This window comes from Zymoseptoria tritici, chromosome 9 (genome assembly GCF_000219625.1).
Source record: "Zymoseptoria tritici IPO323 chromosome 9, whole genome shotgun sequence".
In the NCBI taxonomy this organism is placed as follows: domain Eukaryota; kingdom Fungi; phylum Ascomycota; class Dothideomycetes; order Mycosphaerellales; family Mycosphaerellaceae; genus Zymoseptoria; species Zymoseptoria tritici.
Genome location: NC_018210.1, coordinates 19,645 through 34,025, shown reverse-complemented (window position 1 = coordinate 34,025; position 14,381 = coordinate 19,645). Strand labels below are relative to the sequence as shown.

The following is a 14,381-nucleotide window of genomic DNA, read 5'->3' as shown; positions in this document are numbered from 1 at the left end:
GGAGAACATGAGGAATTTTGGCAAAACCGATGAAGTTGTAGAGCTGCTCGGCCGCCTGCCCTACATACGACCAGTTCCCCGTCAGCCAGTGGATGGTGCGTTGGCAAGCAAGAATGTCTCGATACCGCGGCTGACCAAAGAACAACAGCTGGAGCCATGTTTGAATTGAAAGACTGGGCATCTATTGCTGAGAGGCTGCCGCTTTCGGACGAAGATGCTGAAATCATCTTAACTGAATCACAAGGGAGCTACAGGCAAATCCCGTCCCACGTCGTTGGACTCACCCACATTCGCGACACCGAGATGTTTCTTGATACTCATCTTGGCCTGATCTACTTTCCTGGCGGCAGCTGCACTCCTGGCCCAACACGGATCGCGCAGAATGCTGATGTGCAGTTTCCGCCAATAGCTGACTACGCTGCCGACTACGCGGAGGAAGGCGATGTGGAGTGGCGGGATGCTGGAACAGGTCTGCGCTGCGCATGGGCGATTCCGGATTTTTTCGAGATGCTGAAGTTTTATTTTCGAGAGTTGAACTACATTCCCCTGAATCGAATACAAGTCGTCGAGGCTTTCGATAGAGGCCCTGATGATGAAGAGGAGCAGGAAATGGACGCGATCCGCACTATTTTTCTGGAGCACGGATGGCCGGATCTCAATCGATATGAGAATGACAAGTGCATGGACGCAATAAAGAGGAGAATGGACGAATTCGATCAACGCTACCGCGTATAGTGAAAAATCGGAGTCGCGGCGCTCGGATGATCCGTTAATGTCGTTAGACTGTGGTCTTGGGTCGTACCAGCTCGTCATGGCCAGATCTGTGGTACCATTCTTCCGCTGTCAAGCACGGCACGGCTGCATACCCCATGAGCCTGAGCACAAGATTGACCGGTCCAGCGAGAGATAATCGATTTCCGCATCTAGGATATGCACTCGCTACGTCAAAACTTCTCCCGCTACGTCTGCATTACTGTGCCTTCATTGTGAGGCCTCATGCAACACGGGCGAGTTTCTGCACGATATACATGGAGGACGGCTTCAATACGCGAACCGTGGCCCGGCTTCGCGATCTACTTCTGGCAAATGACAAAAGATGCGCGCGCGAAGAAGATTTACATTCATGTCGTTATCTCCGCATCAGCTAGAGCAAGTACTGGATCGCAACTTTCCCACACAAGTCTGCACACACTATTCACACCGGAAGTTGAATGGTAACCACGGTCAATTGACGTCTCCTCCAGCCAGTCACCAGGAACCGCCATTCTTCTTCCCACATTTTTTTTTTGAAGCGCATGGGAACGGGATCTTGAATCTTGAATCTCCATCAGCTTCGCCACTTGGCCCACAAAATCGGATCGCACTCACATGGACTGGGCGCGTACGCCTAGGCATCCTTTGCAACTACGCTCGACTTTGGAGTTTGGCGCTTCGCGATCGTTTCGTCGGCGGTTGGGCTTTTGCCATGCTCCTCGAGCTTTGCTCTTTCCACGCCAGGTCCAGGGTAGACTGGATTAGGATTGTTCGCGATTTCGCCGCGCTTCTTCCGCTCCTGAAGTCTCGACCGTTCGACTTCAGGTACCGTGTAGACTGGATTGGGATTGTTCGCGATTTCGCCGCGCTTCTTCCGCTCCTGAAGTTTCGACCGTTCGACTTCAGGTACCGTGTAGACTGGATTGGGATTGTTCGCGATTTCGCCGCGCTTCTTCCGCTCCTGAAGTTTCGACCGTTCGACTTCAGGTACCGTGTAGACTGGATTGGGATTGTTCGCGATTTCGCCGCGCTTCTTCCGCTCCTGAAGTTTCGACCGTTCGACTTCAGGTACCGTGTAGACTGGATTGGGATTGTTCGCGATTTCGCCGCGCTTCTTCCGCTCCTGAAGTTTCGACCGTTCGACTTCAGGTACCGTGTAGACTGGATTGGGATTGTTCGCGATTTCGCCGCGCTTCTTCCGCTCCTCAAGTTCCGACCGCTTAATGCTAGCTCCTAGGTAGACTGGATCGGGATTGTTCAGAACCTCGCCGGAGTGCTTGGCAACTGGCATGCCAATTGCAGCGCTGCTGAGAAGCGCGATAGTAGTGGCAGCGATGAATCTCATGGTTGCGGATGACTGCGAGGTATGATGCGTTGTAAAGGTTCGAGACAAAGAGTCTTGATCTGGTGTATAGCTGTCCCAAAGGAAGGAGTCTTAATATGGCGTTGAGCTTGCTCCAGATCAGAGGAGCGAATATATGCCTTCTTAACGTGTCCACCGGCCGCGGGGCTGCCAGGCAGACGTTCTGAACAACCCCTCATCTCCAGCGATGGACCCCCTGCTCTTACGAGAGAACGAACAGGTTACCTAGGCCAATCCCAGATGCCCGATGCTCTACCGAAGACCATGAGGCGAGTTCTACAAATGGAACTGGATTCCGTCATTGCTAAGGGTGTTGATGGCATCAAAGGTAACATAATAGCTTTGATGGCGTAAATCTACCGAAGACCATGAGGCGAGTTCTGCAAGTGGAACTGGATTCCGTCATTGCTAGGGGTGTTGATGGCATCAAAGCTCCATGGAGTGAGACAAGAACCATGCATATTCAAGTGCCGCATAACTTTGCTAAGAGATCGAAACGTGCTATCTGCCGGTGGTCGGCACTTGACTCGACAGCAGCGCGCTGCCACGTAGTGTGTCAGGTGCTCTCATGGAGCCTAAAAGCTTCATTGTTCAACGGCAGTCGCTGACGATGAGATGTCCCACAGAGCTGCCGTCATTACGAGGTACACAACACGAGGAGAATGTTGAGATGAACCCAGTTCTGGGCATGCATAAGGCGATGAAGCGCGAGGGGCGACGAGAACAGCGTTACGTAAAGCATCAGGTGAAGTGGTTATGGTGGAGACGCAATCCTTGACAGAACGGCAGGCCAAGCTTGATAGACCCCCTGGGGAAACCATGTCAGACTAAGAAATCCTGATGAGAGGAACTATTCGATTATTAGGCCTTGTTTACTTCGTCCACTTGTTGCCAACAAGTGACCACTTGTTCACAACTAGTGGCTCCAGTGGTGTTGTTTACCGACATAAGGGCCCTTGTTAGCCACTTGTTAAGCACTAGTTGGTAAGGGCTCCGGATTGCCGAATGTGGTCACTATTGCGCTAACTAGTTAACTAGTGTCGACGAGACACTAGTTCGTGCCCTTGTTAGCGCCCTTGTTGGCCATGAACGCGATATACATACGTAAATTCATCTCGCGTTCTTATTACGTGCATCTCGTTGTCGCCCTCGCTGTTACCGTCGTCGTCGTCTGGATAGAGCCGGAATCCGTACAAGCTACGGTCGAAGGGCTAGTAGAAGAGGCGGTGGATTAAGAGGTGTTGCGAGTGCTAGATACACTATTGTTGCGTCCATCAAACCGGCGGCTATTGCGAGAGTAATATCGTCTACTAGGCGTTCGCACTACCGCATCGGATACAGACAGAGGTGCTCGCATATGCTATAATATCCTGTATAGGCCTAATTAGTATGCTAAGGCGATTACACGTATAAACAAGGACGTGTTGTAGAGTCTTATTCGAGAGCTTAAGAGCAGAGGTTTAACCGGTCGAGAGGTTAGCCCTATAGAGCAGGTAGTAGTGTTTATGCACTATGTCTCTTACAACGCCTTATATAGTGTGCTGCGCTAGATCTATTAGCATTCGACTAATAGCTTCCACTCCTACATTAAGCGGATTAGTAAGCTCCTTTATAAGATAGCCGGTAACTATATGCAGCCTCTAATAGAGCCGGATTACCCTCGAGATAAGGTAGACGACCCTAAGTTCTACCCCTTCTTTAAGGACTGCCTTGGTGCGCTAGATAGCACTTATGTACTGATAAAGGTGCGTAGTGTCGATGCTAACAACTACCGCAATCGGAAGGCCGGAGTCTCGTAGAACGTATTAGCTATATGCGACCTATACATGCGGTTCGTATACGTGTTGCTAGGATATAAAGGATCTGCTAACGATATAACCGTCCTTAATGCCGCCGCTAAGAGGAGCTTTATTGTGCTAGCTAGGAAGTACTACCTCGCGGACGGTAGCTACTCGAAGAAGAATCGCCGTGTGTTAGTACTATATCCGAAGACTCGTTACTACCTCCGCGAGTTCGAGGCGGCGAAGATAAAGCTACGTACTAAGGAAGAACTCTTTAACCTCCGCTATGCTTAATACCGCAACTGTATTAAGAGGATCTTTAGCATCTACAAGCTCCGGTTTAGGTGCCTCGCTGACGGCGCTAATAAGGGCTATAGTGTCCGCATAAACTTACGCTTCGTCGTCGCCTACTACGTCGTCTACAACTTTATATATGCCTATAGCTAGTCGCTAGATTCGGAGGGGTAGAACTAGCGGCTATAGGATATCAATGTCGGCTTCGAGGTTCGTAAGGGCGTAGCTAAGGGTGCTAGTAATTCGCAGTAGGATAGGGCAATGCTAAAGGTGCGTAATAACATCGCAGTAGCGATGTGGGAGCAGTATAAGACGACTATTAACTATAGGGTTAAGCATTAATAAAGGTGGAAGAAGGTAGAATTAATAGAGGAAGTAATATTTAAAAGGTAATTAGTTATACTTTAAGAGGAGGAATAGTTAGGATAATAGCTCAAAATCTAATACTATCTAGGACTAGACCCTTTACCTCCTTCCTAATCGGGCGAAAAAACAGCTTAAAATCCAACAACACCCTACCAAAATTAATAGTATAGACTGTGCTAGGACTTTTGCACATCTTTTGCTGTAATGTGCCCTCCTAATACCTCCTCCACCCCTATTTAGTGCTAAGCCGCACCCCTCCAAAATGCTCGAATCGTTGCAACGTCTACCTTATTTTATATCCGAATTCTTTTATCTATTTCACTAACACTACTACTACTATAACTACCCTACGCCTGCGACTACGACTACGATACACTACCCTAATAATTCGGCTACGGAGGATATTAACTATACAGCTGCGGCGGCTATATTGTTTGTTTGTTTGTTTGTTCCATTTACGTCCTGTAGGAGTCTATAACTATGTAGGACGGCTGTCTCGCGACAGCAGTCTATCTATGTACAATCGTTGTTCTCTCGTATCTCTTGACCTTAGGGAAAGACCCGTGCCTAGGATAGTAGCCAGCTAGTATCGAAGGACTTTAAAGAAAGACAAATAAGGAAAAGTAAAAGGAGTGTAGGCTAGACGGTCTCGTCTTCGCCTCTTGCTAGGTGCCAGGACCTAGAAGCAATCTTTGTGTCCGAGAGAAAGGTAGTAAGGTGTTTCCGGAGTTCCTTATCTTCTACTATTTCTAGTAGAGATTGTGCTTGTCGTAGCGGTAGTGGCCTAAATACATCGTAGATAGGGCAGCTACATACGAGGTGTTCTGCTGTTTCTCGTCGTCCGCAAGGGCAGTCTGGCGTCGTTACGTGTCCAAAGCGATAGAGATAGGACTTTAGGTATCCGTGTCCTAATAGGATAGTATAGAAGGCACTAGTTAAAGCGCGTCTTCCTCCTATTCTGTGTTTTCCTGGCGAGCTCTATAGAAATCGACTAAGGTAGCTATTTGTATTCCTAGGTACCTTATTAATCTCCCGTTGTCTTGCTATTTCGTATCGGGTTTTCCAGACGCTAAAGAGATCGTCTTTTGCGTAGTTAGCCCTCTCGTGTTCTACGAAATGCTTGTATTGTCGGAGTCGATAACAGAGTAGTTGTATCTGTGTTCTCTGTCGTTTTTGCGGGAGTATCTCTCTCGAGTCCTCGTGTCGGACTTCTCGCGTATCCGAAGGCGCGCTTTGGATAGCGAGTCTTACGGGGTGGTTTTCGGGTAGCTTTGCTGCGCGTAGAGAGTATAAAATTGACTGCCTCTCTAGGCGTAGATCCGGGGGGAAGAGATTTGACTCTACTTCGGACGGGACGTTTGGGGCGGTACGGAAAACGCCTAGGATCTTTCTACAAGCTTTACTTTGTAGAGATACTAGAGGTTTTATGCTCTTTTTCGACCGCCACCAAACCGGGGCCCCGTAGTCTGCTATTGTAGTAACGCAGGCTAGGTAGATCTTTCTTAACGATATAGAAGATAGACCGCGTTCGGTATTTGCTAGTCTTTCTAATCGATAGAATGCTGCTTGTGCTTGTGCCGATCTTATTGCAATGTGCTCCTTAAAGGTAAGACCGGCGTCTAGCCAAATCCTAAGCCACCTTATCGCTTTCTTTGCCGGGCGAACAATATCGCCGTTTGGAAGAATTACCGGGCAATCGGACCCTTTCCCTTTCGAGAAGTGTACTAGGTCTGTCTTTGCTAGGTCGAAAGCAATCGAGTTCTTCTTTCCTAGGTCTATTAGCCTTCTTGCCTCACGTTCTAGTACCTTAGAGTTCTTCTTAAGGGACGTAGACGAGGTAGATAGTCTAATGTCGTCGACGTAGGAACTAGGAGTAACTCCTTGTAGCGAGAAGAATATGTCGCGCGTATAGATAAGAAAGAGGATAGGAGACATCGGGCTGCCTTGCGGAACGCCGATCTCTACGTCCTGGAATTCCTGTATCTGTCCGTCGAATGCTATTCGTAGGCGTCTATTGCTTATAAACGACTGAACCCAACGTATAAGGCTATGCGGAAGCCTTAACTGGATTATTATTCTTAACAGTCGGTTCTTTGCAACGTAGTCGTATGCTCCTCTTACGTCGAGGAAGATAACCGAAGTCTTCTTTTTCTTTCTTCGATTCTCCTCGATTTCGTTCGTTAAGAGAAGCACCGTATCGATAGCCGATTTCTTCTTTCGCCCTCCTAACTGCGAGTCGTGTAGAAGGGGCTTCGTCTCTGCGATAATCCCTAGGCGTTTTGCGAGTATTCTCTCACTAATCTTACCGAGGCAGTTTAGGAGAGAGATAACTCGGTAGGCCTTAGGGACCGAATAGTCTGGTTTTCCCGGCTTTGCTAGAACTGCGCCTATCGCAACTTTCCAGCATCGGGGGTGGTGTCCTTCGTCGAGTAGCCTCCTATATATACGTAGAAAGGTAATAGGAATAGCGCCGTACGCTTTACTAATGATAGCTTGCGTAATACCGTCTAGGCCCGGCGTTTTTCCTTTTACTATCTTCGTACTACAGGCGGCAGCGAGTTCCTCTTCGGTTAGCGTAGTCCAGCCCCAATCCCCGGCTGTATACGCTTCCTAACGGCTAGGTAGAGGTTCCTCGGCAGGAGGGCGCGGAAATAAGGCTTCGGAGAAGGCCTTACATTTCCCCTCGAAAGAATCTTCGTTGTTTATTGTAGGTATCTGTCTTCGGCTGCTATTCCTAGTATAGGACATAGCTTTAAAGATAGATTTCGAGTCTTCTTTTTCGAGGAAAGCGTTCCAGTAGTTCTTCTTAGCTGTTTTAATAGCTTGGAAGTACTCGTTTCTCGCTTTCGTATACGCCTCTTTCTCGTCTAGCGTCGGCGTGCGTCCGCAGGTAAAGGTCTGTCTATATGTTCTAGACATTGTGCGGCGTAGCGTGCGTAGCTCTCTGTTCCACCAAGGTTTTGCGCAGGCGTGTACTACTTTCTCTGGGATTGCTCCCCGCATCGATTCGGTAATACACGAGGTAAAGGAGTCTGCGATGTCGTCGAGGGAGTTCGTATAGTTAATAGACGTCGCCTTGCTTATTAGGAGATCTGTAAACAGTTCCCAATCCGCGGAAGCTATATCTAGAACTACTTTCTTCTGTTGGGCTCGATCTTGCGCGCCAATAAGGTCTATAGATATAGCCTTATGATCTGAGCCTGTCGGAATCGTTCTCCAGTCGATTTCTTTCGTAGATAAGGATCCTCTTGTAAACGTTAGGTCTAGGACCGACTCTGCGTCTAGGTGCGGCCTATAGAAGGTCCCGACACCTATCGTATTACGTAGAGTAAAGCCCTGGTCTTCTATCCACTCTATAAATTCGCGGGCACTAGTAGTATCCTTTCCCCTCGGATCCCAGGACGGGTGTCTAAGGTTAAAGTCTCCTACTAGTAGAGTGTTTGGAAGGAACGTGTTGCGTAGAGAGTAGAGGCTTCTCTCTGTTGTTCGTCGGTTTTGCAGGTTCTCGGTATCTCGAAGGTCTTTCTCGTTGTAGAGATTAACTATCTGGATCTTGTTGCCCCTCTTGTCTGAAATAACAAAGGAAAGTATGTCGCTGTCGTCTAATAAAATAGGAGAGATATTGACGTTGAGTCTTGTGCTAATATATAGCATTGTCCTTGGCCGGATCGTGGAATCCGTAGTCGTTGGGAATAGCTGGTTGTACTCCCGGTGTGCGATAGATCTTGTCTCTTTGTAGCCTGTTATCGGGTCTTCTATAGTCCACGGTTCCTAGACTAGTAGAAGGTCGGCTTTCTGCTTAACCGCGACGTCTAAGGTAGACTCTGTAGCCTCGATAGATCGGTTAAGATTGACGTGGAAAATCCGTAGAGAGTGTTCTAACATGTAGAACGTTCTAGGGGCCTCCCTTTCTGTTGTATACGATCCTTCGCCTTTTCGACTCTTAGGCTGTCCGCGCCTACGTATAGACGGTTTTGAATAGCCCTTTTTGCCTCCTCCTCGGTAGCAAAACCTACTAGAACTGTCGCCCCAGTAAGAGTCCTTCTTCTCTCTTCGTTCGTTAGCCAAATCGGGGTGCCTGCGAGTTTAAGACCTCTATTAAAGGTCTCAATTTCTCGTTGAATGTCCTGTAGGCCCGTTGGCGTGTTGAAGTTCGCGGTCGAGACGCCGTGGACTACGACCTTGTGCCAGAGAGAGTCCTTTATTACCTGTGCCTCGCCTACGATGTCGGTAACCTTAGTAAGGCTATCGATCGTTCGTTGGCGGGCTTTCTCTGTTGCAAAGTTTAGGACAATGTTGCCCCGAAACGATTTCTTTATCGCAAGGACAGCTAGCTCTTGGTCTTCGCCTTTAAGAGCGTCGTTGATTTTGTCTCGGGTTGCGATCTAGTCGAGTTCCTTCTCTTTATCCTTTGGTACAAGGATAAGAGGCATCGGTTCTGCTTGTTCTTTCGGCTTGCTAGCCCTCCGGGAGACGGTCGTCCACTGTTGTTGTTGTTGTTGTTGTTGTTGTTGTTGTGTTGTCTTTGTTGTCGAGGAGGTAGAGGTAGAGGTAGCGGATCCGCTGTCTCCCTTAACAACGTCTGCGAAAGTAGGCTTCTTCGCCTGTGCTGCTAGTTTCTTTGTTGTCGTTTCTAGGTTCGAGACTTGCTTTGCGAGGATTTGGGACGTTGTCCTAAAGTCTGTACGCTCGGTAAAGTGCCGAAAGACTTCGAGAAGGTCGAGAACCCGGGTTTGTTCTCCTGGAAACCCGACTAGATCCCCCGCCGCTTCGACTAGTAGCTGTCGGGCTTGTAGGATCTTCTCGTTCGCGGGCGTGTAAGAGAGTGTTTGTTTCTTTCCGAGAGAAGGGCTGCGAGTCGGGGAGATACTAAATTCGAAGGGGTTTTGCCTTTTCCTAGGTATGAAAGGAATGCCGGTTCTTTTTAGTAGTTCCTCCGGCAACGGCAGGGGTTTGAGAGACTCAAACGTAACTTCCTCGTCCCCTCTAGCCGTAGCTTTTGGAGTCTGAGGGGCTGAGCTTGCGTCTGTCATTTCCATTTCCGTCTCGGTAGACATTGTCTTGTTGTTGTTGTTTGTTGTTTGAAAAGAGGCTCAGCAGTCTTACGCCGAGAGGGCTGCTTGTTCGTCTCTATTTCCAATCGCGTTCGGGTCCTAGCCTACTTGCGACACTAGGGCACTCTTCTCCCTACTATACAATAGTATAGGAGAAGGTATACTTCAAAGAGGAGAGAAGAGATATATAAATATACCTCTGCTTCTAGGAAGTACTCTGGCCTGCAGCAACGTGCGTCTTTATAGCAGGCTTTAGAGGCGTTCTGCGGGTAGCCGTAGCAGGTTCGGGACAACCTTTGTCTCTAGGGAAAGGTAGGCCTATACTCTATACAGAGTATCTAGCTATACAGCTAGTACTACTACTCTAATCCCTAGAGGTGCAAATTCGTCCTTACTAAACTACACTGCTCCTTTAGCTTCCTCTCTCGGCGGCGTAGGACGACAGGTAACTCTAGTGTAGAGAGAACTGAGTGTATGTGTATGTGTATGTTTGTGTATCCTGGGAACACTGCTCTTGTTTGGCCTTTGGCTCTTTCAAAATTCGACCAAATTAGGCGTTTGATAGCTGGAATAAAAGCTCTCGTCGAGGGCTTTCAAACGGGCTACACGGCGTCCGGATCGGCGGCGTATTGGTTGTGTTGTGGTGTGTTAAAGTGTTGTAGTACAGGTTGTGAACCTTTCTTGTGTAATGCCCTAAACAGGGAATATTTCGAGTGTGGGGGAGGTAAGGTCGGAATAAGGTTTCGGAGGTGGGGGCCAAATCCCGGAGTTCAAATTTTTCTGCACCCCAAAGGGGGCAACAAGGTGAATCTTTGAACTCCAGTAGCGGCGTGGGTTTTAAGGGCAGCAGGGTGAATGCGGGTTCGTTGGAACGGCCTTGATAAGGGCTTTCGAATGGTGCGTGTTTGGTGATGATCGGGTCAATATTGGGTGTGCAATGGAAGTGCGGATGTCGATGCGCGGCGGCTATAAATAGTACTAACTATTCGATGTAAGAGATGGAAGTCGTTAAGCGGCGTTTTAATAGACTAGTGTTTGAGAGCGCGACGCGGATAACTAAGGACTCGGCATAGCATACGGCATAGCCGCGACCTTCTCCTACTGTACCTTTATCTTAAGCTAGTACTCGAACATCTTACCGGCTATGCCGGCGACTACCTCTACGTTCTTGCCCTGCGGAAGCACCTTCTCGATAAGCATAAAGCGGTCCTTAATTAGCATCTTCTTAAACGCCGGAAGCTCCTAGCACTTCTGTATTGCTAGCGTTAACGTCGACTAAGGAGGCTAAGCTACTCTCGTTTTCGTAATGCTATATAATTCTATTGCCCTCCTTAACGACTGTGCTAATGCTTCTAACGTAGGTGACTCTATAGCATTAATCTCGTCCGACGACGATACTACTACTAGCGTCGCCCTCGCATAGATACGCTTAGGCTCCTTTGCCTTAGCTTCCCTTACCTTCTCTCTTGCCTTCTTTATAATAGTTGTTGGCGTCTTAGGCCTCTTCTTCGCTGCTAACCTGCTTATAGTCTCTTTAACTGACCTGCTTACAGTCTCTTTAACCTCGCCATCTGCGTCCGCCGCACTGCCATCCTCGCGATCCGATGGAGGCTATTTATCTTTAGGCGCCGGTGTATTACCTCCGAGCTCGTCCGCTTCGAATGCCTAGTTACCGGTAGCTAGGTTATTACTATATATATACTTATACTGCTCTACGAACGGCGGCAAGCGATACCGGAATCTCTTGTACTCCGGATACTTAGTATAGTGCTTATCTTCCTTCTCCTTCTTATGCCGTAGCACACTATCTACCGGAGTGCTCTAACTACTGATATGCGATAGGTAACTAGTGTATGCCTTCTAGATCTTCTTAACGTCGGTTATCTTGTTATCCGCCTGTCGATAACGTACTACTACCGCATCTTGCGACTTATTTAGCTCGCGCACGACATCCTCGATATCGCCCTTGCGGAAGCTACTAGCCTATGTCATCCTGCCCTTATCCTTAAGGACCTTTAGAGCGTTAAACATCTCCTTAGCCAGCGCCTTTAGCTACACAAACTTCTCCTCTACGTAGTCGTCCTTATCGGCGGCGGTGCGCTTCTTTAGGGCTATAGTAGTAGTAGCAGTGTACTAGTGATAAAACAGAGAGAGATACAACGACAGTAGTAGATTGCAGCACGAACGAGGGACTAGTAGTAACGAGCTAAGGTATGTATTTACGCCAAGAACGCAGACTAAACTAACTGAAGAAGGTATAGATCACTTGTTCACACGGCTGGTAAACATCGGTGTGCACTTGTTAGCCTCAACTAGTCGGCAACTAGTAAATTCACCACTTGTTTACAACCAGTGGCGAGGTAAACAAGGCCTTAGAGGAGTGACTGAGCGACCATGTGCAGATTGGAACAAGTCTGACGAGATATGCAGCCCGCTAAAGGTTCGGCGACAACCCGGGTGAACACGCTGTCCGAAAGCATACGAAAGCCCTCATCTCATAGGAAGGTGTGCAGCTGGAGGTGCGTTCGAGCTAAAGAACCGACTTTTTCTACCAGCTGGCACGGCAGAGACAAGTGCATGGATACAATGGAAAGCGACGGACGAGTTCGATCGACGTGTCCGACAAGGATGACATTCCTGAGACGAAGTATACGAGATATCGTCGAAATAAAAAGCATGTCATCCGGTGTGCTTGTCGGAGCCGATGCCGCCACCGTCGATGAGAAGACGTCGGGCCGACGACGGCAATCGCGATCCCCGCAGCAGTTGCAGTTTGGCGGGGAGCTGAGAGCTCCATGGAGTCAGGCAAGAACCATGCATATTCAAGTGCCGCATCGAGAAGCTTGACTTGTCACGCGGCAGCGCGAACGAGGAAGGCCCCGCTCCAAGTGCCGTGAGCACCCAACCCCTGGATTCTCATGCGAAGCACAGATCACAGAGGATCTTTGTTTCGAAGGGAACCGAGTCAAGAGCTGCTGTACGGAAAGATCTCATAGTTGTTCCCCATTCAGGCGCTGCGGCGGTACGTCAGCAGCATGTATGATCACACCAGCGAGCGCCATTGACACACTTTACTGCGCGCCTGTCTGCGATCAGGATCATCCCACATCGCGGTCAGATCGAGAACACACCACCGCCAGGCGAGGACGCGGCCTCAGACCTGTAATTCTTCGCAACTTTGTTACAGGGTCGCTCATCCGCAGCCACGAGAGACACTTGGAGCAGGTCATCGCATTATAACATGGAGCCGAGCATCAGCAGCGTAGACGAACGATCCAGCGATTGTAAAGAGTCGGCGCCTTTCTTGACATCGCACGCAGACGACGAGCCAATACCGGGATTCCACACGCCCAGTGGAAAGCCTAGCAGACGATGGTACTTCGTTGCTTTCGCCACCGTATGTCTCACAGCGGTACTCTCCAGCTGGACCACCAGCCGTGTCATGTCTGCAAGATATCGCCTCGATCTCTCTCCCGAGGACAATGACCTGGCCGCGGACTCTCCTCTGCGTGCGATCGATCGAACATACCACACGCAGTGGTTTGAGCACTGGAATTTCACGCCCAGTGCATGGAATGAACATCCCTCTTTAGGGCGTGTTGACGATTTATGGCACCGCGAGCTGGGCATAGGCAGTGCGTAAAGCTCATCTCCATGCAGTAGCTACCTTCGGCTGACTTCTGATGTAGATCACGAATTCATCGTTCCGCGGGAGAAGGGACACGAGTATGGACTCGATCCGCGAATCAACGTCGTTATGAAAGGCGTGGAGGATAAGTACGATGGCTTTCCCGTCCAACTCGATGTCGTCCATCAGCTCCACTGCCTTGTGAGTTCCGCGTATAAGGACAACTGCAAAAGCCAGACTGATTGACTCTGTGACTTGCAGGATGCCCTTCGGCGAAAACTGTTCATGAACCGGGATTGGTACATGGAGAATTGGGAGGTCGTGTCCGAACCCGCCATGGAATTGGCGCACACATCGCACTGTTTGGATATGATCCGACAGGTCCTGACATGCCGATCCGACGTCAGTTTGATGCCTTACCGGTGGGTGAATACCTCGGGAAACCAGTACCCGGACTTCCATCGCCCTCATCAATGCCACAATTTCAAGGCTGCCCGGGACTGGTCTGCCATGCACGCCCTGCCGCATCGTATCACGCATTATCTGGACAAGGTAGATCCGCCTACGGATGCCGATTTTGCTGATCCTGATTTCTTTCGGGCTTCTACACCGTCGCCAGCGACACCCGGTGTGGAGTGAACAGTTCGCGGCACTGGAGACGATCGAGTCCACAGTTGACCGGATGACAGCAGACTCGACGGCCGTGACGAGACTCATGGCGTCAGAATCGCGGTCTGGCAAGGCCACGCTATTCGACGGGCCGCTTCGGTCATACCGTACAGGAGAATAGACCGGAAGAGCAGATAGTCTAGCGAATGCGGGCTTAAGACATCATGAATGAGCTTGTTCATTGCATACAGCGGCTGGCGCAGAGCAGTCCTCGCCATCCAGTAGATCCATCGTACGATATTCGACCTTTGAACACCGAAGTCGGTCCACGCTGATGGAACGATGCCCAATATCACCGCGGAAAACTTTGTCTGATCTAGCTTCGGCCCATTTCTTCGATGCGCAATGTGCACTCGTCGGAAAGCATAGTCTTGCCTATGCGGGACCATTCAGCATCGGCCACGTTGGTCCCGCGAGCGTGACATCCGGCGAGGTCATCTACGGTCCGTTGTAGGGTTAGGGTTAGGGTTAGG

At 49.4% G+C, this 14,381-nt stretch overlaps 3 protein-coding genes across 3 annotated transcripts; 2 read left to right on the top strand and 1 right to left on the bottom strand.

Moving 5' to 3' along the window:
- Nucleotides 1-7: 7 nt before the first annotated feature.
- MYCGRDRAFT_47874 (uncharacterized protein) lies at nucleotides 8-735 on the top strand (the record flags this gene model as incomplete). The annotated part of the gene is made up of 2 exons (XM_003849811.1): nucleotides 8-95; nucleotides 149-735. 2 exons carry the CDS (start codon nucleotides 8-10, stop codon nucleotides 733-735), a joined length of 675 nt encoding a protein of 224 aa, XP_003849859.1.
- Nucleotides 736-1,387: 652 nt separating this feature from the next.
- On the bottom strand, nucleotides 1,388-2,098 carry MYCGRDRAFT_95478 (uncharacterized protein; the record flags this gene model as incomplete). The annotated part of the gene is made up of 1 exon (XM_003849209.1): nucleotides 1,388-2,098. The coding sequence occupies one exon, from the start codon at nucleotides 2,096-2,098 to the stop codon at nucleotides 1,388-1,390; it is 711 nt and encodes a 236-aa protein (XP_003849257.1).
- An 11,012-nt stretch (nucleotides 2,099-13,110) lies between these two features.
- On the top strand, nucleotides 13,111-13,818 carry MYCGRDRAFT_27248 (uncharacterized protein; the record flags this gene model as incomplete). Its single annotated transcript, XM_003849812.1, has 3 exons — nucleotides 13,111-13,246; nucleotides 13,301-13,440; nucleotides 13,501-13,818. Coding segments are annotated over 3 exons (594 nt in total), but the record flags the coding sequence as incomplete, so codon positions are not given.
- Between the last annotated feature and the right edge of the window lie 563 nt (nucleotides 13,819-14,381).